Consider the following 24,414-nt stretch of genomic DNA (forward strand, 5'->3'; position numbering starts at 1 on the left):
CCATGATGTTGTAATCCCAGTGTGTGAATGATGACATATTGTTCTGTGTGTTTGCGCCTAGTAACTTCACGGAGTAAACAAACACTATACCAATAATGCACGTAAGCGCGCGCATGCAGGGCCAAATAATGAACGATGTGCGAGAAGAGCCAATGGATATACCGCACCGAGGTCTGCAAGACTGAGTGCGGTATATCCATTTGGCAAGTCGAGCACAGAGTTCATTATTTAGGTACCAGATATGGACATATAGGTCTTAACTTAGAGTGCTTGATATTCAGAGTTTGGTGACTATGAAATTCATTCCTTTTTTCAAAACTGTGTTTTCCGTTTTCTAACCCTGTTCTGCAATTATTGCTGAGTATCCACTAAAAAAGCAGAACACTTTTGACAATAGACATTCCAGTAGATACATGTTTTCCACATCACAGTATGTACATGCACCTGATCATGAGCAATATTTATTACACTCATTTATCAGAGGTAATTAAATTCTGATATTCTTTCATCTATGAAAGACAATGGTTAAGATATAAAAGAGACAATAAATGCAAATTTGACATTTGAAACAAATGGAGCGATTTAAACCATTTCATTTTCACTGACACTTCAACATACATGTTCTTAAACTCTTAATACAAGTCAGAACAGGCCAAAAGTTCATCTATTTCATATCGCTTTACCTACATGTTTAATTTTAACAGTTGCCTATCTAATGCCAATTAGATTTGCTCCCTGCAGAAAAATAGGTAATTGACCCCTGGTTGCCTAGCAACCGCCAGTGCGGACTCTACTACCGCCCTGTATTATAAAGGCCCTGTGCGCCAGAACACGTCCTCTTTCTTCTGCCGATTGTTACAGATTGTGTTGCCCCCGCGAAGCTAAGTATTTGTATATTTTATACTTGACTTTAATTGATCACTTGCTCTTTTTTAGAGGGTTCGGAATTTCATCAATACTTTTGTAATTTTTCAAACCATTTTTTGTTGTACTGTCCGTTATAATCTAAACCTTGTTATGTCTGTTAGATCTAATGTGAGACCTGTTGATGAGCTTGCCACGGCCTCTCGCAAAGCAGAGCCGTCTTCTTCTCGATCTCCTCGGTCAGAACGGCCGAGGGGCGAGAATTCCGAGTTGGGTAATCTTCCGTCAAGGAAAAGAACCTCGGTCTCTTCCATCAATGGATCTCCTTCACCCAAGAAGGGAAAGTGGTTGAAAAAAAGGAAGAAAAATACCATTCCTAAGAGGACCACAACCAAATTAAAAACAGCGGCCGTAGGGAAACCTCCCGCCACAATATCCAAATCTAAACAAGTGGCTGTAGGGACACCTCCCGCCGCTAAATACAGTTCGGACGTGGCCGTAGCCCATGCTCCCGCCAGTCAAAATAACATGCCCGCTTCGAGTCTTGATCCGCCGTCTAAACCTCATCCAGACCAACCTTCGGTAGAACCGACAATTCAATATTTTCTTCAAGCTATTCAGTCTATGCTTCAAAACCAGACTTGTCAGAACCCTGCTACCTTTCCTGATCGGGCGGGCGATTCTACGGTCCACCGGTATATGCAGGAAATCTAATTGGCATTAGATTGGCAACTGTTAAAAGTACATAGGTAGGTAAAGCTCATTCACAGATCACATATCACATGACAAAGAATATATTTTCCCACCAACCATCACTAGCTGCAATGGAACCTTTGAGTTTTGCTCATCACTGCAGTCCATATAGTCATGTGATATGAATGACTTTGAGTATTTTTAAACTTATATAATAAATATTTATATATGTTATCAATTTGTAGATATTAGATTAATCACATATGATTTGTTCATAGTTACATTACAGATAAATAGCAATAAAGCAATTTTTCTGAATTTCTTCAAAACTTTGAAAAATACAAAGTAAAATATGAGGATCCTGAGTTCGGTTTAAATTTGTATTGTCTGAATTTCTTCACACTGCTTTGACAGGCTTGCATGGTAGAGAGATTATGCATAGGTACATGTAAATAAACCTAATGCAAAATGCTCATGATTCAATTTCCCCAAGGTTCGGGACTTGCATTTGTCACCCCCCCCCCCCCCCCCCCTTTAGGAGACCATATGATTAGCAAGATGGAATCAACCTACGGGCACCCTACAATGATCGTAATCAAAATGTAAACTAGGCAATAAGCATAATGGACAATTTTTCAGAAGTCGCTTTAAAATCGGTATGTCCCTATCCCATCTCAGGTAGCTTCTTAATTTCTCGCAACCCTCTATCAGAAGTCTTTCTCCAAGAACAATCATACCGACCCACATGCAGTTGTTTGTATCGAATCGTAGGATTGAAGTCAACAGACAGATCAGGAAGCCGTAGAGCAGTGATGAAAATTCCAAAGCGTGGTATTTCGTCTTGTCATGAAGGCGATACCCCCTGTAGCGGCCTTGGTGCATTGGTATCCTGCTCCCTCGTGAAGATAAATCGGACCTCTGACCCCGCCATTTTACCGCCATAGTGTCCAGCCCAGAACTTATTATCCTTGCTTTTGTCCCAGTAACGGATGAACCGCACTCCTGCTCCATACTCTCTGAAGAAATGAGTTGCCTTAAAAAGAAAATTTTAAGTGTTTATCATTGACCTTTCATTATCATTATCATCAGGCCCGAATGAAAATGGACTCTCTAACTGGTGGCGACAACTGATTTTATTGGTGAGACCAGCAGACCGGTGAAATAAAGAAATATGAAAGTAAAGAAATTAGGTATCACCTATTACTTTGAAAATTGACAACCAGTTTAAAGGGGAAGTTCAACCTGACAAAAAGATTGCTGTAAAAATAAAGAAATAAAAAATATTGGTGAAGGTTTCAGGAAAATCCATCAAATATTATTAAAGAAAGTTAATTGAAGTTTAAGCTTTTGATTTGTGATGTCATATATGAGCAACTGCCCCATTTGTTATGTGATATTGAAAATGGATTTTACTGTACCTTTAGTATATCAAGAGACAAATTAAGAACTTCCCCTACTGATTTTTTTACAGTTCTTGATTTCACTGGTCCACCGGTATGCAGGAAATCTCAACAATGACCAGGCTATTTCATCATCAGCCATAATTATGATCATTTTATCATCATCATCATCTTATTATATTATCATTTTTATTAATATTATAACTATTACTATTATTATTATTATCATCATCATTATTATTATCATTATTAGATCATCATTATTATCGGTACTCTATTGAAAGATACAATTTGGCGGTAGAAGTGTGTTAGGTTCTAAGCCTAAGACCATTATCAATCGAGTCTGCTGATTGATATTCTTTGGCATGCCAGCAGATCTGTTAAGGGATCTCAAATAACAGAGTTGGTCTTGCCAAAGTGTTCAGGCCTGGCTACAATTGGTCGTCTCACTTGAGAATCTCATATTCGGTATTCCCATTCGTGACCAGCCATCCCCAAAACAAACAAGAAGTCGACAGGGAAGATCCTCTGTATATATAGCCAAAAGAGTAATTTCATCTTCAAAAAGCAAAAATCTATTTTTAAAAAAAAAGAAAAGCTTTTCTAAAAGAGTATTTTTTTCTTCACACTGTCAAAATTTCAAGTTGTAAAGTTGAATAGAAATCAAGAAGCAAGAGTTTCTCTTGACACAAATTTTTAGCAGACTGCGTGGAAGCTTCATTGAGATTGCACAGTGTTCACATCTCATGCTTGTGTGAACCCTGAACTTCAAACTTTGTTTTCTCCTTGTCTTTCTTGAAGCTCTCTCTTTACTGCATTCAATCAAGTACCTGTGTGGGATATTGTTGATCAGGGCCCCGTCTTACAAAGAGTTACGATTGATCCAATCGTTCATAACTATATGGAAATCCATTAGTGTCATTATTTTTACTACAGGAAATTTGAAAAATGTCCTTTGTAAACGAAAGAGAACACACCAAATTGTCAAGAAATCAATGAATTTATGAATATACATTTATTTATATCTATAATTTTTTATGAACAAACATGCATTTTATATGTTGACTTTGCTGGCTTTCCATAGTTACTTGTTTGATTGGATCAATAATCGCAACTCTTTGTAAGACGGGGCCCCGTTTCGACAATTTATATATCCTTTTAAAGCTTAGGATATGTGCTTTTTCAAACTCGATAAAAATCTAAAAATTCACTTTGGGTGATCTTATTGTTGGTTTGGGGTTGGCTGGTTCACATTCTGTTTTCAAGATGTGCATTGACCATACAGAAAAGTATACAAATGACCTTCATAATTCAAATATAAAATCACCATCAAAACCAGGGTGCTACATAAGCACTTGCTCGATTGCCCCGGGGCAAGTAAAAGTTAGAGTCGGGAAAGTGTTTTGAGGTAAAGACCAAAACTACTTGCTCTAATTGGAAAAGCAAAATTCCCACAGTAGAATGACCAATGACCCTAGAATGCCCCTAATTTTGGTCACCGCAGGCAAGATAAAATCACTTCAGAAAACGAAATGCAATAACAAGGTAGATCAGTTCATGTCAAAAGAGATAAAAGGGTCGATGGTTTATAAATCCGCAAAACTTTCTTTTGAAGAGGTAAAACTTTTCTTCAAAGAATTTTTCGGGCAAGTGAAATAGATTTTTGGGCAAGTATATTCGAACTATTCAAAAATGTACTTGCTGGACCGGGCAAGCACTTCTAAAAAGTTATGTAGCACCCTGATCAAAACTTAAGCTAACCAAATGGGAAGCAGATACAAGGCACTTCCTGTGATAGGCCTATGTGATAAATGTAAAGGAAATCAACCCCTGCATTACAGGATTACAGCAGTCATTGCATAAAAGTTACTATTATTTTTTTTTGTAATTCATGTTTTATTGATCATTTTCATCAAAATATACATAACAAAACATTCATGATATAATGGATCACATATAAAAGTTCAGATGACGTTGGCATATAAAATAACATGTCTAACATACAAAATAGTATATAATAAAAAAACATGTTTGTATACAAAAAAAAAAAAAAAAACAGGCACTTGGCCTATATAAAAAAATAAATAAACATAACAAAAACAGCCTTCTGCTTTATCGCCTCTTTAAAGTATTCAGAATGATAGCCCACTTGCCATCATGTTTTTCTAATTGGCATTTCCTTTGTGCTATGGTATGTTCAACAGTTTCAAATGATAAAAGAAAGTTACTATAAAAGTTACTATTATGGTAACTTTGCAATCCAATGGATAACTACCACGGTAACGATGATCATCAGCCAATCAGAATCAAGGATTCCATGCAAGTTACCATTGGACTCAAAGTTCCCATATAATGGTAACTTTTATGCAACAGGGATCAGATTAAAAAGGGTTCCCATCTTTTCAAGAAAACGAAATTCCCTGATTTTCCCCCTGATGAAGTTTAAAAATTCCCTGATAATTATTTAAACCCATTCCCAGTTTTGCATGTTTTCTGAGTTGTTGCAGTGAATTAACCTACAAGTATAAAATCAATAATGGAAAACTAATTAGTGCCACCAAAACCAGTCATTTAATGGATGTTGTTTTGATATGCAACAAAATATAACAGAGTCTGACTGACTACCATGCTTTCGACTCTTGAGCCGATCAAAATTCCCTGATTTTTCCCTCATTTGAGGCATTTTCCCCCCTGATTTGAGGTATTTTTTATCCAAATCCCTGATTTTTCCCTAACTGGAGAAAAGTAAAATAATTTTTTTAAAATGTGTAGTCATTCTATTTGATTCTGAAGGCACTTGTTTTAGAATCATTGCCATTACTGCCATTTATCTTTAACCACGTAAAACACGTCCTACCTGTTTCCAACTGCGTTCAGGCCACTCTGGGGTGATAATGGGTCCGAACGAGAAGCTGTCGACGATAACATCCTTTGTGTCCTCTGAGGTAGGTCTACCCTTGAGGAGCTGCATGCCAAATTCATAGGTGTTCCCACAATCGAACCGGGCGGCATACCTACACAGGTGGCATGGATAATGATAATAAAAACAATAATAATAGCTGGATTTATTAAGCGCTTTTTGCCTCAGGATATAAAGCGCTGCTATTATTACCCCGGCTTTGGCTGTGCTGCCATGTAGGTGCTAAAGTATTCAAGGAATTATTCCTACCGGGCACCCATTCACCTCACCTGCGTTGAGTGCAGCACAATGTGGGTAAATATCTTGCTGAAGGAAAACATGCCATGGCTGGGAATCGAACCCACGTCCCTCAGATTGACACAGACGAGAGTTAAAACCAACAGACCACAACGCCCGCACAATATGAAAGAGAAGTATTTACTCAATGTAAATACTTGTGCATAAATGAGGGCGATGGGCGATTTCTCCCACATGACAGCCCAAATTGCCCCTAAAATTCCACCAAAATACATGCTTTGGGGCGACCATTCTTTCTAGAGTTGCCCCAAGATCTGTCACTAACAATGATTAAGGATTATTTAAAAAATCAACATTTTATCTACATGTCAGAAAAAAGACATTTTCTTTTACTGTATAATTGCTTGTTATCCGTGAATAGTAGCCCTTAAAGGGATGGTCCGGGCTGAAAATATTTTTATCTAAATAATTAAAGTAAAATTCACAGAGCAAAATGCTGAAAATTTCATCAAAATTGGATAACAAATAACGAAGTTATTGAATTTTAAAGTTTATCAATATTTTGTGAAAACAGTAATATGCACATCATCATAAATATTCATTAGGTGGGCTGATGATGTCACATCCCCACTTTCCTTTTTCCTATGTTAATACATGAAATCATAAATGTTACATTTTTTCATACATGTATAAGTGATGTGTCTCCATTATGATGAAATAAATTGCGGCAATAAATAACTAATGCATGTAATCAGTTGTCAATCTAATCGTTTTAGTTCTTGGTAGAAAATTTTTCTAATAAACCTAATTTCATAATAAAATACAAAAGAACAAGTGGGGATGTGACATCATCAGCCCATCTATTAAATGAATATTCATAAAGACATGCCTAGAACTGTTTCAATGGAATAATGCAAATCTTTAAAATTCAATAACTTCGTTATTTGTTATCCAATTTTGATCAAATTTTCAGCATTTTGCTTTGTGAATTTTACTCTATTTATTGAGATATAAATATCTCCAGCCTGGACCATCCCTTTAAAATTAAAGAAATAACCCAAAAAATTCTGCAATCACCCCTATGTGGAGAAAAAGAGAGCCCCTATAAAACATAAAATTATTTCCTACCCTGGTTCACTCACACAGCAAACAGACCTAAGTAAATGAGCTGTGTTGTATTAGGCTAAGTGACAATTTCTTCCAATGCAGAAACAAACATTTTTTGATTGCCCACACATTTTTTTAAATAGTTTTTCCATATTTTCTTAGTGCTGGGTTTGTTTCCCTTTAATTTCTTTTTTCAGCCAAGACTTTGGAGAAATGATACGAGCGAGGGTCACACTTCATCAGATGTTACAACACTTAATGATCGTCTACCAATAATCAATGGTAGTAGAGAAACTAGCCCAACCAGAACCTTTGGTAGATACTGTATTGTATTCATTTTCAAAGTTATAATTCATTGCCTCATAATATATTGCTTAAAGATAAATGAAAATAGTTGCAGAAGACTCTGATTTCATAACATTTCTAAAACCAAGGACTCAAAAGTGAAAATAACAAGCCATCTACATTACTCTCGCAATGCAAGCGTACACACTACTTTGAAAATCAGGGGACAGAGTTGACCTTCCTTGCGATAGGTCAATAAGTGCGGTAAGCTGCGCTGATGAAAGACTCTCAACATCTAATCAGCAATAAATTTCTCCATCCTCAACGGTGGACCGCTGATCGTGTTTGTGTTTTGTGTGGCGTAATTGCGTTTTGAATCACGATTCACGTTGCTGTTTAAATTTGAAAACCAACATTAAACACACCCATAGTTAGTTACTTACCACTCTGACACGAAGATCGTGGGCTTCATACGGTCCAGCATTTCTTCGCTGAAACCTTCCTTTACGAGGTCAATGACCTGTTCTCTTTCACACCACCCATACGAAGTGGCAAAGCTCTTGTCCTTGCCACCGTTCAGCCGCAGGACTTCGTCGGGCAAGCGGTCTGAGCCATGGCAACCTGTCTCTATTTTCCATCGCTCTCCTCCGTTGCTCAGGATGGTCCAATGTTTCAGATCGTGCTCTCCAGGGCTATCTGCAGGGGGTAGTTAGGAATGATCTATATTCACTCGGTCGAGAAAGCGATTGGTCCACTTCTCAGATAGTCCAATGCCACATGAGCTAAAAAAACCCAAATGATCTACCTTATACCTCCATGACATCATACAGAAAAAGTTCCTCTTGTGACAGCCACCCAAAGTAACAAAAGATTGTCGAGACATCCCGTTCATTCACTTCCTGTTGCTCTATCGTTTTGTTTTAGTGTTTCTTATTTTGGTATGTATTTCCACTCTCCCATCATACTGTATATCTTCTATATTAGGACTAAATATATTATTTTGAACCTTCTCCATGTTTTATTTTCAATTTTGGGTGGCTGTTGCAAAAGGAACTGTTCCCCGTCATACTATTCAACTGGTGGGAGAGGGGGGGGGGGATGAAACAAAAGTTCATCCCCCTTTGAACAACAGGTTCACAATTTGGATTTACGCCAGTGTACTGTACTATCAATTCGGTCTCATTGTTGATTGGTCTCCAATGTCTAATACCAACTTAGTGAAATTCTCATTTAATCTAATTTCTAGTTCATCTGCTTTGTCAATTGACAATATCATTTCACCACCAAATATACTCTGTCATCCTTAAAAAAAAAAAATCCATGGGCATTGTGTGGTATAGAATGGAAAAAGTAGAGGTTTTGATATCAAATAATCCTTCCATGCTTTTGTTGTAATCTCGCCATCCTTTATGTGTAGAAATGGCAGTGTATAAGTTGGAGAATGGATAACATATTGTGGATTGGTGGTGTTTGGTTTTGATTGAGCAGTGGATTTTCTTCAAACATGATAGCAACATCCCTGTCATTAATTAGTCTGCAGGCACAGACCCTGATTGAAACTTTGATCAACAAGCGTGTCTCCACGCAAAGACTAGCAAAGAGAGGGCCTTCAGTACACAAAGCATGAGTAGGCTGCAATTCAGACCCTTAACTCGAGTGAAGGGCTTGCACAGCAGACTAGTCATGAATTGTTCCACCAGGATCTTGTCCAAGAGAGTCCTCAATTGTTATGCAGTGTCTGCTATTCACGCTGTTATCTTTTATTCTCAGTTGCTGTCCAGTTCCTTCTTCAAATAATCCCAAAACCACTTCTTTTTCCTTACTTGATAATTACAATCATTAAAACAGCCATAAAAAATGTGATAGGCCTGTCACCCTAAAAAGTGATAGATGGTAGTCATTGTGTACATGCTTTTTGTACACATAGCCCTTGATTTGGAGGTAGCCGCAAAATGTTGAATCTTCAGCGCAATATATTGCTATCATTCCCCCCCCCCCCCTCATACAGATTAACACCAATCCTGTTAATTGAAACAAAATTACACATGAAATTAACGTATAATACAATATAATATCCAAATGAAGATAAATCGATGAGGAAATGAATGAAGAGAAAGGACATAGAAAATTCAAACAGATCGAAAGATACACAAAGAGAAATGCTGCGAATGAAACATTCTAGCGTGATCGCTTTTTTTAATATACCTTGTCCACTGCAGTTCTTGATAAGATTCCTGGCAAATGGAGACTTGAAGTAGAATTCTCTCCAGTCTGGGGGGAAGTACGGCGCCATGTACTTTTCAACAAACTGGCCTCCCCTCTCGCATTTCTGTCTCCAAAAGGACTGTTCCGCAATCGCCGCTTGCCACGTCTTACACACACAGCTGCATTCTGGCAGATCGCAATCAGGGACGACAACCAAGATCCGTTGGATCAGCTCATACGGGAGGTCTTCAAATGAACAGTCAACTGATCGTCTTTCAATATGAAGATTGATGTTCTGAGTATCCACAGCGGGCTCTGCAAATTCACCTCCCCTCTTTTGGCTGCATTCGATTTCCTGCTCATCCGCTTTGGGCTCCATTCTCTACAACAAGATGAAAAAAAAAACAAGAAAATCAACAGAATCTCATTTGTATTTTCTACAAATGGGCATTTTCACGGTAACTGACATTACACGGCACAATGTTTTCACACCTTTCATTGTGCGTATCTCTAAAACAACAAATGATAGGAGATTGCTTTTGATAGAGTTAATAAAGTGAACCTTGCTATGTACTCTGATACTAAGTTTTCCTATGTAACCACATTTTTTTACGCATCAGCAAGCAAAAATGTGTCGGTAACTGACATTACGCAAAAGGACATGCAATTTCAGGGTGTTCATTAAAATTGAAATATCTCATGTCCCTCAGTAGATAGAGTAATAATTTGAATATGTTAATATACCTCCGTTACTAGGTTAAGATGTGTCAAAATATTAAACAATACGTTTTTGTCTTTTGGGGGCTATGATAATTTTTCCACAACCATGCTGGTAACTGACATTACGGTAACTGACATTACACTTAATTTGCCATAGAGATAACACATGGAAGTCAAATGTGTGGAATCATTGCATTGTATCTTCTGTGCAGGGCTTCACATGAAAGTGAGCTTAATGTGGAAGTATACCCGAGTTTCTAGGAACATTTCAATGAAAAAACTTTTTCTTTCTCTTAATTCCTTTCTTTGATTTGAACATTTTTATCATTACTTGTCGGTAACTGACAATTATACACATTAACATTTACCAGTGCTTTATGATTTCCAAAGGCATAATTTTCTTGGTACTTATATGTAAGGCTTTTTAAAATCATAAAAGTTTCATAATACTTCACATTTTTAATTATCAAAAGATAAGAAATGTATGTTTTACTTACTCGGGGGGGGGGGGGGGGTCATAGCAGCTACATGTTTTCCTATAGTAATTTAATATTGCATTGACTGTACACATGGATTTTTCTGACTATACACCCATAATATATTCATCAGTTTTATATTGACTTTTTAAACCTTTTCCTTCTCCAACCTCCCCCTCCCCTCAAAAAAGGCAAAAATGAATAAGGGTCTCCTCCCCTAGGCTACACGTACCCCTCCCCCAATCTCATGCAGCCATGTAGTTTTATTGATTTCTATTCTGGTCAGTGCAAGCAATGTTTGTTCATATCTGTCAGATTTCAATTCTCTTCATAATTTGTTTAATCATTTTCTATGCTAATTTCTTTTTTAAGCTGTCAACAAAAAATAAACTCCAGCTTCTAAACTGAAACTGAACTATTTGTAAATTAGAAAAAAAAAAAAATTTTAGTAGATGCATGCAATATTGATCAGAACTGTCAAATTACCCTTTTCCTCTAAACTTGTAAACCAAAAACAAAATTGTATCACACATCCACACTACTAACAGGTATAAAAACCAGGAATTTTCTTTTAGCGAGGCAATGCTCAAAAGAATCCTAGAAACTAAAAAAGGGACCCTGGAAATCCCCTTCATCACAATGTTAAGCTTAAAAAATGTTGCAGTTTTAGGCAATAGGTTGGGAAAAGTACCCCCTACCCCCCCCCCCCCAAAAAAAAAAAAAAAAAAAAATTGTCTGATACAAACAATTAGGTACTTGGTAAAGTGCATGTACAAAACAATTTCATAGTAATTTTTTTGCACGATGGGAATGCAACTTTCTTCATAATTTCATATAGTATTCCTTGTGAACTATACACGTACCTTTTAAAAGTGAATAGCAAGCTCCTTCTGGTGTGACTTTTAAAGTGAAAGACTTAAATAACAAGTAAACAATATTTCTTCACCATAAAATTGACCACATATTTGCATTTGAATATTGGTAACCAACGTTTTATCATGGTAACTGACATTACATCTCGGTAACTGACATTGCATTTTCCACTTGGTAACTGACATTACATATATTGAATGGTACCCTATGGCTTCATTGTTAATTGGTAATCTTTAATTTTGGTGTAGAGGGGAGGGGTGTTACCTAGAGAGGAAATCTACCAAGTTTCATGTAATATATCCTCTTTTCCAGGAAATGAGAAAAAAAAGTTCATGTTTTCGGTAACTGACATTACATACCATATCACATACTTCATCAATGTTTTTTTATCAGATGAATGAATTACTGGAGTTTCTTTCTATGGGATTTTAAAAAGTGTTATAATAGCAAGCTAAATCACAGGCGAGAACATCATGATCAAACCTGTTCTTTAAAAATCTGTCAAAACAAAATATGTATCAATATACTATTTTCAACACTTAATTTGTATCCATACTTTGGCAGCCATTTTGAAATAAAAAATGGCTGCCAGAGTCGGAAAAAAATTTGTCTCAGAAACTTCAGGTCTTGTTTCATTAAAAAACATAAAGCATTTGACATGAATATCAACTTGATTTTTTTGCCTCTGTGTCCATCTGTGGTGAAAATGCCCAAATGTAAAGAAACCTCATTTCAACCATTAAGTAGTTCATAAGATTTTAACCTAATTTTCTCCATATAATCTTTTGTTACCAAGGCAACATGATTTCTGACACACATACACAAAAAATGTGTCTCATGCAACTTAACCTCAAAACCAATGTGTGAGCAAAATTTCATGAGATTTGGTTGAAAACTGGGCAAAACTTCCATATGTCGACTCGACCCCTCCAGTTAAATTATAAAAAAAAAATATGGAGGTTTATCAAGTCATATCTAACATGATATCTAAGAGATTTAGGAAGGAAAAGTTGGATACATACCAAAATATGGCTTTATTCCATCAAATCGAGTGTGTGCCATTCCCAATGACATCGGTTTATTTAGTCAGAAAAATAAATTTCCTATAGATTAAACCCTCCTCTTGGAGACTAGACTAGTTGTAATATTGGCTTACAATCACTGTGAAACTTGCTAGGGGGCTCTTAGAGAGAAAAATCACTATAAACGTGTGCTTACTCTCCACGGAGCTAGGGATTGTGCCCCTATCATGTGTGTATACCACGGTCAAAATTGACATCTGCTGCCCTCTAGCTCTTTATGCGTCTCGTAGCTAAGCTACTAACATAGAGAACAAGATGGCCACATCATAAACATCGGCTAGTTTTTTCCCGTCTTCTCATATTATTTTTCTCATTTTTTGTATTTGTTTAAAAATGAAATAATATTGATGGGGTGACCATAATTTGCGCAAATTTCAAAAATTATCATGGGGTTGATTTTCAATAAAAAATTTCTGCGATTCACACAAAATAATTCGCTTGACGGAATTATAAAGTCGGTCAAGGGTTTCGCCATTATTGCGATCTCAAAAATTCCATGGCGATCAACATGAGCACGCTCGGCTGAAAAAGTGTCATAAAAAAGCTTGATCAGAAGAAACTATATGAAATGATATTAAAACTCACTTTATTCCAATGAAAATCTTTCCTAAATCAATGCTTGTATTATGCATCCCTCCAAGTGCAACACCCCTGCATATGAATGAATCAGCCTACAGTCTTAGGTCCAATTTATGTCTCTGTAAACAACTCATTCATGAAGTATTCTTTGAGACAGACACGCATGTGGTACCTTTTACTTATTGAAAATTTTCATCCATTGCCCACACCATGCCCGAACCCCCACCTGTAGCACTGCCCACAATGATAAAAATATTTTGCAAAATATTTTTCAAAAATATTTTGAAAATATTTTTCATTTGAAGTGGCTCTCAAAATCACAATTTTTTATCATTCGAACCTATAACTGGGTCTATTTTGGGAGACATCTATAGTTAGGTGATGGCACGTGTTGGAATGTTGTTTTGATTGTGTGAGTGGAGGAGGGGCTAAAAAGATATTGCATTGTTTTGAAACATGAAAAGAATTCTTGCACCCACTGCTATCTTTCTCTCTCTCTCACACACACGCACACAATTTTTTTTTCCGTTCCGATTATGAAGAAGCGAAAACGGAAATCAGCCTCGTGGTTTGGTTCTTGAAAACACAAAAACGAAATCAAAACAAGAAAAACGTGTTGTGATTTCGTTTTTGTAGATCAAAAACAGAAAATTGAAATAAAAAATACTCTTGGGCTTTTTCTGATTTCCCATACTAGATTTGTGTTTTATATATCAAAAACAAAATCAGAACATGCTTTCCGCTCCGTGATTCTGTTTTTGGACAATCGCACAGCAAACGTCAAAATTGCCGTCGGCTCTCTGATATCTGATTTGCTTTTCGTTCATCAATATCAAAGAGCGTCATCTCCGTCAACAAAATGTTTAAATCGCCATATTTCATAATTATCTTGATAGAATTCAAAGTAAACCACCGTTCTAGCATATATACTGGCAAGCTATTGGTGTCGATCTGTATTCATGGTTGGGGGCTGTTTTGTTCTCTTGTGAGGGATCTCTTTTTTATTTAAAAAAAAAAAAAAAAAAGCTTTTATTTTATTATTTTTGTAGTCTGGGCGGAGGTCAGTGGCGTAATGAGTCTTAAGTTTTTGGGGCAAGACATGACATAAAGGGCTAAATTAATTTCAAAATGCTGTGAGCAAGGGAAGCGACCGAGCCAAAAATAGCCTTTTAAATAGATAAATCAAATTTTTGGAACTGATTTTGATATATTTGTGGGTATTTTATAGATGGCAAATATAGCGATCTTCAACGCTTATATATAAGCGTCGAAATTTGTAGCCATCTCCTTGTATTAGTCTATATTATACGACGTGTCAAACTGTAGCGAACTAGTTCGCAATTTTTCGGATCTCTATATACATGTATATACGAGGGGGCATTGTAGTGAACTAGTTCGCTATTTTTTGGATCTCCCATATATATATACAAGGGGGAATTGTAGCAAACTAGTTCGCTATTTTTCGGATCTCCTCTATATAATATACACGAAGGGGAATTGTAGCGAACTAGTTCGCAATTTTTCGGATCTCCTCTACATATACATGACGGGAAATTGTTGCAAACTAGTTCGCAATTTCTCATCTCCTCTCTATATATTATAGAGCGTGTCAAACTGTAGCGAACTAGTTCGCAATTTTTGTGATCTCCTCTACATATAAACGAGGGGGGAATTGTTGCAAATAACTAGTTCGCAATTTTTTTGATCTCCTCTACATACATGTATACGAGGGGGAATTGTTGCCAACTAGTTTGCTATTTACGGAGGGGAGGGGAAAGAGAAAAAGAAGGGAGAGGAGGGGAAAGAGGAAAGGAAAAAGAAGAGAGTACTAGGGAAGAAGAGGAGGAAAGGGGAAAGAGGAGGAGAGGGGAAGAGGAAAAGAGGACGGGGGAGGAGAAAGAGGAAAAGAAGAGAGAGGGAAGAAGGAAGAGGAAAAGAAGAGGAAGGGAGGTGAAAGAGGTAAAGTAGGGTTAGGAGGGGGAAAGACCCGGGGAAAGAGGAAAAGAAAGAAAAAGAGAGGAAAGAGGGGAGGGGATCGTGGAGGAAATGAAGGGGGAGGACGGGGAAAAACGTAAAAGAAGAAAGAGGGGAAGAGGAGGGGAAAGAAGGAAGAGGACTCCTAAGTTTTCCCCATAATATTATTACTACAAGCAGGCCCTTGAGCAATATTACCTTTAAGCTTGTTTGATAAATCAACTAAACATTGCTCCAAGTACGTGAAAGGTGAATTATATTTTATTTTTAAGCAATTAAATTTAAAACTATAGTTTAACAAATTGACACTAAACAGGCCAGACCTTTTGACTCACATCACAGCCGGGTCGGGGGGGGGGGGGGGGGGGGATTTCGGCCATGGGTCGACCAAAAACTCTGAAATTGTGTACGTACTTGGAGTTAGTCAATACTAACGTGCTGACAAAATTGCAATGCTGAAAATGAAAGCGTTCATGTAAATTATGCATATTTATGTTAAAGGTCAAGTCCACCCTAGGAAAATGCTGACTTGAATAAAAAGAGAAAAATCAAAACTAGCATAGTGCTGAAAATTTCATCAAAATTGGATGTAAAATAAGAAAGTTATGACATTTTAAAGTTTCGCTTATTTTTCACAAAACTGTGATGTGAGTCAATGATCTCCATCACTCATTTTTCTTTTGTTTTTTATTGTTTGAATTATACAATATTTCACTTTTTACAGATTTGACAATAAGGACCAACTTGACTGAACCATAGTATTAAACAATGCTATTTCCACATGTTCAGGGAGGAATTAATTGTTTCACTTGACAATGAGGAGAAAATTAGAATATTTCATATTTCCTATAATAAAATACACTAGATTTTAATTCGTCATGCGGACAATACTTCTCAAATGCATTTTACAACATTATAACAATGTTTATAGTAACTACACAAACATCAAGTAGTTTCTCACTTACATTTTGAATTTTTCATATCTTATCTTTTCTGTGATCATTTTTTTTTGGACAGATAACTGACCAATAACAGGTTTATATAAACCTTGAAACATGTCAAATACAGAGACAGGATGGAAAAACTTATAATCCTCATGTACTTTCTTCTATGATGTGGAATAATATTTGTAACTACGTTACATGGACTTCTTGTCCATGTAACGTAGGTGCAATGTAAACGACTTGCTTATATTATACTCTACAGTAACACAAAAGGTTATTATAACATTTTTTTTTTTGATGGAAACTTTGGTAATGATAGTAACATTCAATGACAAAACTTCTCAAATGCATTTGACAGCATAACAATGATTATAGTAACTACACAAACATCAAGTAGTTTCTCAGTTATTTTTTGAATTTTTAATTGCTTATCTTTTCTGTGATAATTTTTTTTTGACAGATAACTGACCCATATTAGGTTTATATAAACCTTGAAACATGTCAAATACAGAGACAGGATGGACAAACTTATAATTCTCATGTACTTTCTTCTATGATGTGGAATAATATTTGTAACTATGTTACATGGACTTTTTGTCCATGTTACTAAAACAAAACAGAAAAAAGGGTTTAATATCTGAAACATGTACTGTTTGTAATATGTAGATGTGGCAACATTTATATGGAGCAGAAAACAATGAACTTTCTAAACTTATTTTTCCTCCAAGTTTAAATATAGATGGTACCAAAACATATCTATGAAGTAAACTTTGAGCGTTTGTAAAATTTTGAGGGTAAGTATAAAATAAATAATTTGTCTTCAATAATTGGTGTTAAATATATTTTTCTTTGGCACCAAGATAAAAATGTAGCACACTAAAACAAGTTTCAGCTTTACAAATATATGTCAAGTAATAAAAAGTTGAATAGTCCTTTTCACACACTGAGTTGCATAGTAATTTTCACATACTGAATTGTAATAGTTTTGAAATTTGGCAAAGATAATCTGTACTGAAAGATGTTTCAGTACAAATAATTGAGCATTTATATTGATCATTTTTCTTTGTATTCTTTGTTTCACAAAGTTCTTTTTTCTGTACTAGGGAAATTTGAAGAAGACCCTTGACCCCACCAATACTGGTTCTGGAGATGGCAGTACTGAGACAACATCGCTGACAGGATGGAGAAAATATTGTGGCTCTCCTGATGGCCAAGTGTACAATGAGCCCTGTTGCTTCATGTACTGCAAGTGCACATTTCTGCCTTGAACTGTTATTACCTACATAATAGAAAGGAAATGAAAAAAAAAAGAAAAACCAAGGTTCACTTTTGAGGACAACATTATTTGTACAACAAAACCTCTTTTACTGCTTCTTGCTCTTATTGTATATGGCTACTGCTTGGGGAAAGGATATATATTATTTTGATGATTCATTTTGATTATGTTTATGTTTTGTATGTTCTGTATTGTAAAAAATGATTTTTTTTTTACAGAATATTGGCATATGCCAATGAGGTTCTAATAAATTCAATTCAATAAATTCATGATCGTTTTCACTTTTCATTTTGTCTCATATGAATTACTAAAATAGGAAATGGAATAGAATATCAGACATGCCAACCTTCTACAAAAAAGTTTTTTTTTTTTACAAAACAGAGTATTATTCAAAATTTGTCTGAGCAACGAAATAATCACCAGCCTGTTCTCTGATAAAATGCGCATTGCTCTGGCAGATGAAAGTTTGTGTAAGTTTTATGAAATAGAGACATATAGAGATGATTTTTCTCAATAAAATACGATTATCTAAAAAAAAAATAATAATAAATAAATAAATCATATTTTTAAAAGAAAAAACGTAGAATCTACAGGCGTATTTTGGTTGCAAAAACGTACTAAATACGCTAAAAACGTGCTGGTTGGCATCTCTGGAATATATCAATAAAGCCACATATTTGATGTTGCTATTTATTATAAGCTAGTAATTTAGTAAAGAGAGATTATATTGGATTGGGTGGGGCAGCTATTATTATTCCTATTTTTAAATCGGGACATTAATCCACTCCTGTTAGTTTACCGGTACTAGTTGGGTGTCATTTTATTAATGAAAAGGGGGCCAGCAATATAATCCTAACTTCATCTTGCGCTATAGTCCTAAGTTCTCCCACCACTGAATTAAAGGGGGATGTATCTCAAGTTTATGAGGATAATTATTACCAGATACGATCACAAACAATTCAGAAATATCAGTTGAGAAAATTTGTTAGGCCCACTATTGACATCACACCTTCACTGATAAACTCCCCTTATAATTTATCAAAAGTATGGTTAAAACCTCATAGCGATGTATTGTTTTATCAACAGAATCCCCACCTAGCTATTCAGCTCATTAAATGTTGAGTTCAGATATTGAAAGCTACGTTTGGAAGCGAGAAATCTACATTTTTTAAACGAAACGTTTTATCCAGCAAAAAATGCAATAGGTGGGACTGTACTCTGATATTTTCCATATTTTAGGACGATTTATGCTGACAAAATCAGAAAATTCATGCATAAATTGTAAGTACTAACACGAGAACGAATGTTTCTTTCAGAAAAACATAATAAGGAACGAAAAAAATTACCATTCCATGCGTTAGATCGGAGATTTCAGAAAAAACCTCACACGACGTTACATAGGACTGCGGCAATTTCGCAGCTCCCAACTGGCCAAACGATGTAGAGATCGACAGGTGATGGTTTCCTGTTAATGATACTTGTAATAGCTGATATCTTCAGCACACACGAATGAAGCTAGTCGCTGGTACAATATGATAGCCGCGATTTTCCTTCACGACGCTACAAATTCACGCAGACTTTTTTCGCATTTTGAAGGAATCTTTGGCCTATTAAATATATTTTTAGCAAAATTTTGACACTTTATTTTTTGGTATGTATTTAGTGATGTTTGAATATCATATTCAGATGAAATTTGTGAGAAAAATGCTTCACAATTTTGTTCACGGATATGCAATAACAACGTTACAAAAAATTCACGGCGGACTTTTTATGTAACGTCGTGTCCCGACTTTTTGAAACGGGATTTTATAATGAATTTATGTCATGCAAAGACTGTCATTTGGGGCATGATGAAGGTTTGGTGTGGGTCATATTTTGTACTGATCTTACTTATCTATGATGCTTTGTATGAAAATGAGAGCATTCTGATTTTTTTATATTTTCTTGTCACAAATTTTACTCACATTTTCAGTAAGACATCCACACTTTCACTCTTAAAAATAAAAACACATGACAACCAAGCTGTTATTGTATTATTTATTTGTATCCTCATATATATCTCATAAAATATACAAACTTTAAATATCCAATATCATATTACTTTGTCAACAATTGATGATGATACTAAAAAAGACCCATTTATGTGGATTGATCCCAACCTCGTGGAAACACCCATATATATATATATATAGAGGAGATCTGGAAAATAGCGAAATAGTTCGCTACAATTTCTAAGCCTCATATGGAAGTATTAATATTGGCATTATTTTTATTTTATTCCATCTAGACGTCTCCGAGAAAAATGCGCATGGTCATGATATTAATATTGTTCATGAATGCAAGGTATATTTTATGTTGATCTCGGCAATTTTCTGGTTTGATTAAAGCACAGTACTGCGCATGCACGATCGATGGCGATGACTTCCATTCATGAATTCATCGTGCATAAATTATCTCGGCACGAGCAGACAAGTAAGACTCGAACTATGATCGAAATAAACTTCAAATTAATGGTGAATAGGCATCATAATTGCACAATCAGTTTCATTTTGGGGGAATAAAAATCAAGTAGTAGTCAAGTTGGACATTACTGTTTATTTTAATGATTGTGTGAACCAAACGAATCGGCCGGCTGACGTTTTTTTTTTTTTCTTTTCTTTTTTTTTCTTCGATGCACCGATTTTGCAAAATCTGCACCGGCGCTCAATGACATCGATCGAACACCGATTTTAAAATCGATTCGACTCAGGCTTAACAATTTCCCCTCGTGTATATATAGAGGAGATCCGAAAAATAGCGACTAGTTCGCCACAATTTCCCGTCATATATATATAGAGATCCGGAAAATAGCGAACTAGTTCGCTATAATTTCCTGTCGTATATATATATATAGAGATCTGGAAAATAGCGAACTAGTTCGCTACAATTTCCCGTCGTATATATATATAGAGATCCGAAAAATTGCGAACTAGTTCGCTACAATGCCCCCTCGTATACATATAGAGGAGATCCGAAAAATAGCGAACTAGTTCGCTACAATGCCTCTTCGTATAGACGAGATCCGAAAAATTGCAAACTAGTTCGCTACAGTTTGACACGTCGTATAATATAGACTAATACAAAGAGATGGCTACAAATTTCGACGCTTATATATAAGCGTTGAAGATCGCTATATATGCCATCTTATTATTTCCCGATATTTGTTTTAAACATCATGACAAAATCCGAAATCGATTAATTTAATACTATACTGATTACTGATGTTAGATTGATGTTACATACAACAGAACTTTCAGCAGGCAACACAAGAGGTCACAGTCTGAAGCTTTCTAAACCCAGATGCTTGACCAAACTGAGGCAAGATTCATTCAGCCAGCGGGTTATAAATGACTGGAACTCACTCCCTGAAGAAGTAGTTACAGCTCAGACTGTGAATAGCTTTAAGATCAGACTGGACAAAGTGTGGGCAGACCAGCGGTTCTGCTCACCATATGAGTAGCAAACATCTTATAAAAGGTAGAGATCTGAGCCAAAACGACACTGAGCAGACACCACACCAATCATTGAGACGGATGAAAATGGCACAGAACTGGAAGCCTGACTGCTGGGATCCACAGCACTCTTCCAGAATCTCGGGTAAAGGTAAAGGTAAAGGTATAAATTCCCAGCATTATTTTAAAGTTATTGCAGGAAAGACCAGCATAATTTGCTCTCAATGACACCTCTCTTAGCCACTTTGAATGGCCATCTTTTAGCCTAAATTAATGAATGCAAGTGAAAGATGTTGCTTGCCTTGACTGACTGATGCATCACGTACCATTCATTTTAGCAATTTCATCAAAACTTGAAAAAATGGAATCCATACCAGTTAATGTGTTATGAAATACTTACAATAATTAAATCTTCTTGTATCTTCTTCTTTTTTTTGATTGATAATAAAAACAAATCAATATACCGGTAGGTATCCCCAGTATGAATCAAACAAAATGGTAGAATATAGGCCTAAACCCTAGGCGTGCTGCCTAGTATAGAGCCGGGTGTAACTGTAAGACTATAGACTATACTGTACGGGGGTATACTCTCATATTCATAAGTGATGCGCTGGCCGGTGTGTGCGAGTATTATTATCATGCCCTTCATGGTGTTTATGGCTTAGGTCTGCTCCCGAATCTTCTCAAATTTGCAACCCTAAATGGCGGGAAATGGCGTAGATCTATTCATTTGGAACGCTCAATGGCGTAATCTTCATAACCAAATTAGCAACCTTAAATGGCGTGAATAGAGAGAGAAAAGGCTACCCTAAACCACTCCTAGTACCAATGAGGTCCAAACATTAACATGTATGGACCTCATAGGCGACAATGCGTTAAAAACAGGTTAGAAGTCCTGCACCCAAGTATTTTTATGATATTAGTGATTATTACTCGAAAAATGCAAGCTTTGTCCTCATTTGTTTAGCATTTATTAAAAAATTGCCCATTAACTATAATCCTACTCATACTTTAAATGTTATAAAATCAAGGGAAACTTACATTTGAGTCCTTTTTCGATCTTTTCTTGGCAGTCAGTCCGGTCCCGTCGAGTGCGATCAAAGCGGTACGAAGCTGATTTTCAGATCACGTGATACGAGTAGTCATCACCTGATCGTTTGACTATCCTTTTTTAACGACCGCAACAATTATAAACTTTATTATAAAATATATATAGAATAAATAATTGCATGATATTATATATATTTCTACAATTAAAAATATTTTATGATATAAATTTAATATTTGACGTAAAAATCGCTATTTAACAAAATATTTATTAAAAAATAAAAAATCAAACAAAATAAAAACGCCTTGGACACAGTGCAAAAAACCTAACAATTTGGCCGCGTTCTTAACAACTATCGTAAGGGGCGCTCTATTTATAAATAAAAAAGAATGTACAGCTGTCTACCGCGACGTGGTTTGTCGCAAGATTTGGGACAAATCCGTGGGAATTCTTGAGAAAATACATCAAAAGAACTGGTGAGTACCGATTAAACATTATCAAAGTAGTAAATAGGTTATACATAACTTGTAGATATATATTTTAAATTGATATTGATGCTTAGTTCCAAGCTAGGGCGGCCCAAATGTGCGTGAGTGGAGTCCCAGTTTATTAACACGGGTAAGTATTGGGGTGTCGCCTAGAGTGCCCTAAACGGCGATTTACCAGCGAATGGTCCTGAAAATGAAATGCAACCCTTTTTGCCAAAGACGTCGACGCCGCCTGAGTGCCTGAAACGGGACCCTTTTCGACGCTTTTCTGGACGCGGTGCGTAGCAGGTCATGTGGTAGACAGCTGGCAGCCGTCTGTTTCGAGGAGTTTTTTAACATTTTTTTGTTTTTTAAATTTCTCCTCATACACAGACGGCTCGCTAGCGTGCAGCCACCATTAGGGGACTTGCAATGCAAAATCCCCCCGTCGGGGCTATTCAATTTTTGTCTTTAATGGATAAAAATTTTGAAAATTAACGCGACCAAAATGCAAATTAATATTTCCTCTAGTCTTGGCATTAATTGCCAAAAAACGGAGAAAAATCAAGTTAAAAGGAACAAAAACAGTGACTTACCTCGGCTGTCGCACAAATTCACTTCCCCGTTTTATCCGATCTTAAGTACATAAACATATTGCCATTGAGTCCCCTGTACAGATCGCGCTAGAACTTCGGTCTCTGTATTTGGTGAGTGAAGCCAACGGAGTTCAGCTGAACAACCAACATAACAGAGACCGAAGCTTTTGGTCTAGTCATGTGGAGAGTGACCCCCCTTGGGTATCAAGTTGTTAAAAGCAATTGTTGTCATTCTTATCTTGTCATTTTGTTACAATCGGGGTCTGCCGAACATTCGATTAGTGTAAATCTTGCTAATAATCGATCATTAGCGATCGGTGGCAAGCCATTCGATCAATCGATGTTTATTCCCAGACCTAATTTTGTTAACCCCCTGCCGCTAATGGTGGCTGCACAATAGCGAACCGTCTGTGTTCGAGTAGAAATTTAAAATGTTTAAAAAAACTCCCTGCCCCTTAACCCAGGGAGCTCCGGCCCGCGCAGCGGGCCGGGGCCGGAGCTCCCTGGGTTACCTGCCCCTGGGTTAGGTTCTACTAACTTCTAGTTCTAGGCTCTAGCCACAGAATGACAGATATTTATCATCACGGATGACAACGAATGACAACACTTGACTTGATTTCATCTTAACAACTGGTACCGTACCGGTACTCACTTTTGATGATCTTTTTAGTCTAAGAGTGGAGTTGCTTTTCCCCATTCAGTCTATTCCAGTTCAGTTCAGTTCATCGATCCAATTTTGAAAATATATACCGGTACCGTAAAAAAGGCGTAATGTTATTGTTAGACTCGACTAGACTGCGGCCGGATGGACCATGGGCCTTGGGCGGCGGGCTTGGCGCATGCATACGGTACGGTGGTACATGGTATGTACGGTACGTACCGCGTGTACCGTACCATACCGGTACCGTAGGCGTAGCTGCGCTGCGTGGTACCGGGTATGTAATGCAACGAGAGATGCGATCGAGCTAGCTGGAGCGGGTTTTACGAAAATGTTCTCTTCTCTGTTTGAATGATCTTGACTTGATCTAGTGAACTTAGGATTTAGCAGTGACTGAATAGACCCACGTAAGGTATTATTCTGAATTATTTATTCAGTGTGGCAATTGGCTCTGCATGATTCCCTTCACATTTGACCAAAACATGATTCATATGCCCAATAAAATTTTATACCCCTATC

The 24,414-nt window shown here is 36.5% G+C and overlaps 1 protein-coding gene across 1 annotated transcript; it reads right to left on the bottom strand.

The window, feature by feature from the left end:
• Positions 1–555: 555 nt before the first annotated feature.
• LOC129276543 (F-box only protein 6-like) lies at positions 556–24,036 on the bottom strand. The gene is made up of 5 exons (XM_064109323.1): positions 23,890–24,036; positions 9,712–10,093; positions 7,950–8,202; positions 5,815–5,971; positions 556–2,590 (listed from the first exon to the last, which is right to left on the bottom strand). Exons 1-5 carry the CDS (start codon positions 23,932–23,934, stop codon positions 2,402–2,404), a joined length of 1,026 nt encoding a protein of 341 aa, XP_063965393.1. The 5' UTR covers positions 23,935–24,036; the 3' UTR covers positions 556–2,401.
• Positions 24,037–24,414: the final 378 nt, after the last annotated feature.

Source organism: Lytechinus pictus, chromosome 14, assembly GCF_037042905.1.
Source record: "Lytechinus pictus isolate F3 Inbred chromosome 14, Lp3.0, whole genome shotgun sequence".
In the NCBI taxonomy this organism is placed as follows: domain Eukaryota; kingdom Metazoa; phylum Echinodermata; class Echinoidea; order Temnopleuroida; family Toxopneustidae; genus Lytechinus; species Lytechinus pictus.

Bases quoted from the DNA above. Each gene is read 5' to 3' on its own strand.
- LOC129276543 (XM_064109323.1), bottom strand. From the start codon at position 23,934: ATGGGGAAAAGCAACTCCACTCTTAGACTAAAAAGATCATCAAAA. The intron at 5,972-7,949 runs GTAAGTAACTAA...CCACCTGTGTAG, and splicing joins ACGATCTTCGTGTCAGAGTG to GTATGCCGCCCGGTTCGATT. The intron at 2,591-5,814 runs GTAGGACGTGTT...TTTCTTTTTAAG, and splicing joins CTGAACGCAGTTGGAAACAG to GCAACTCATTTCTTCAGAGA.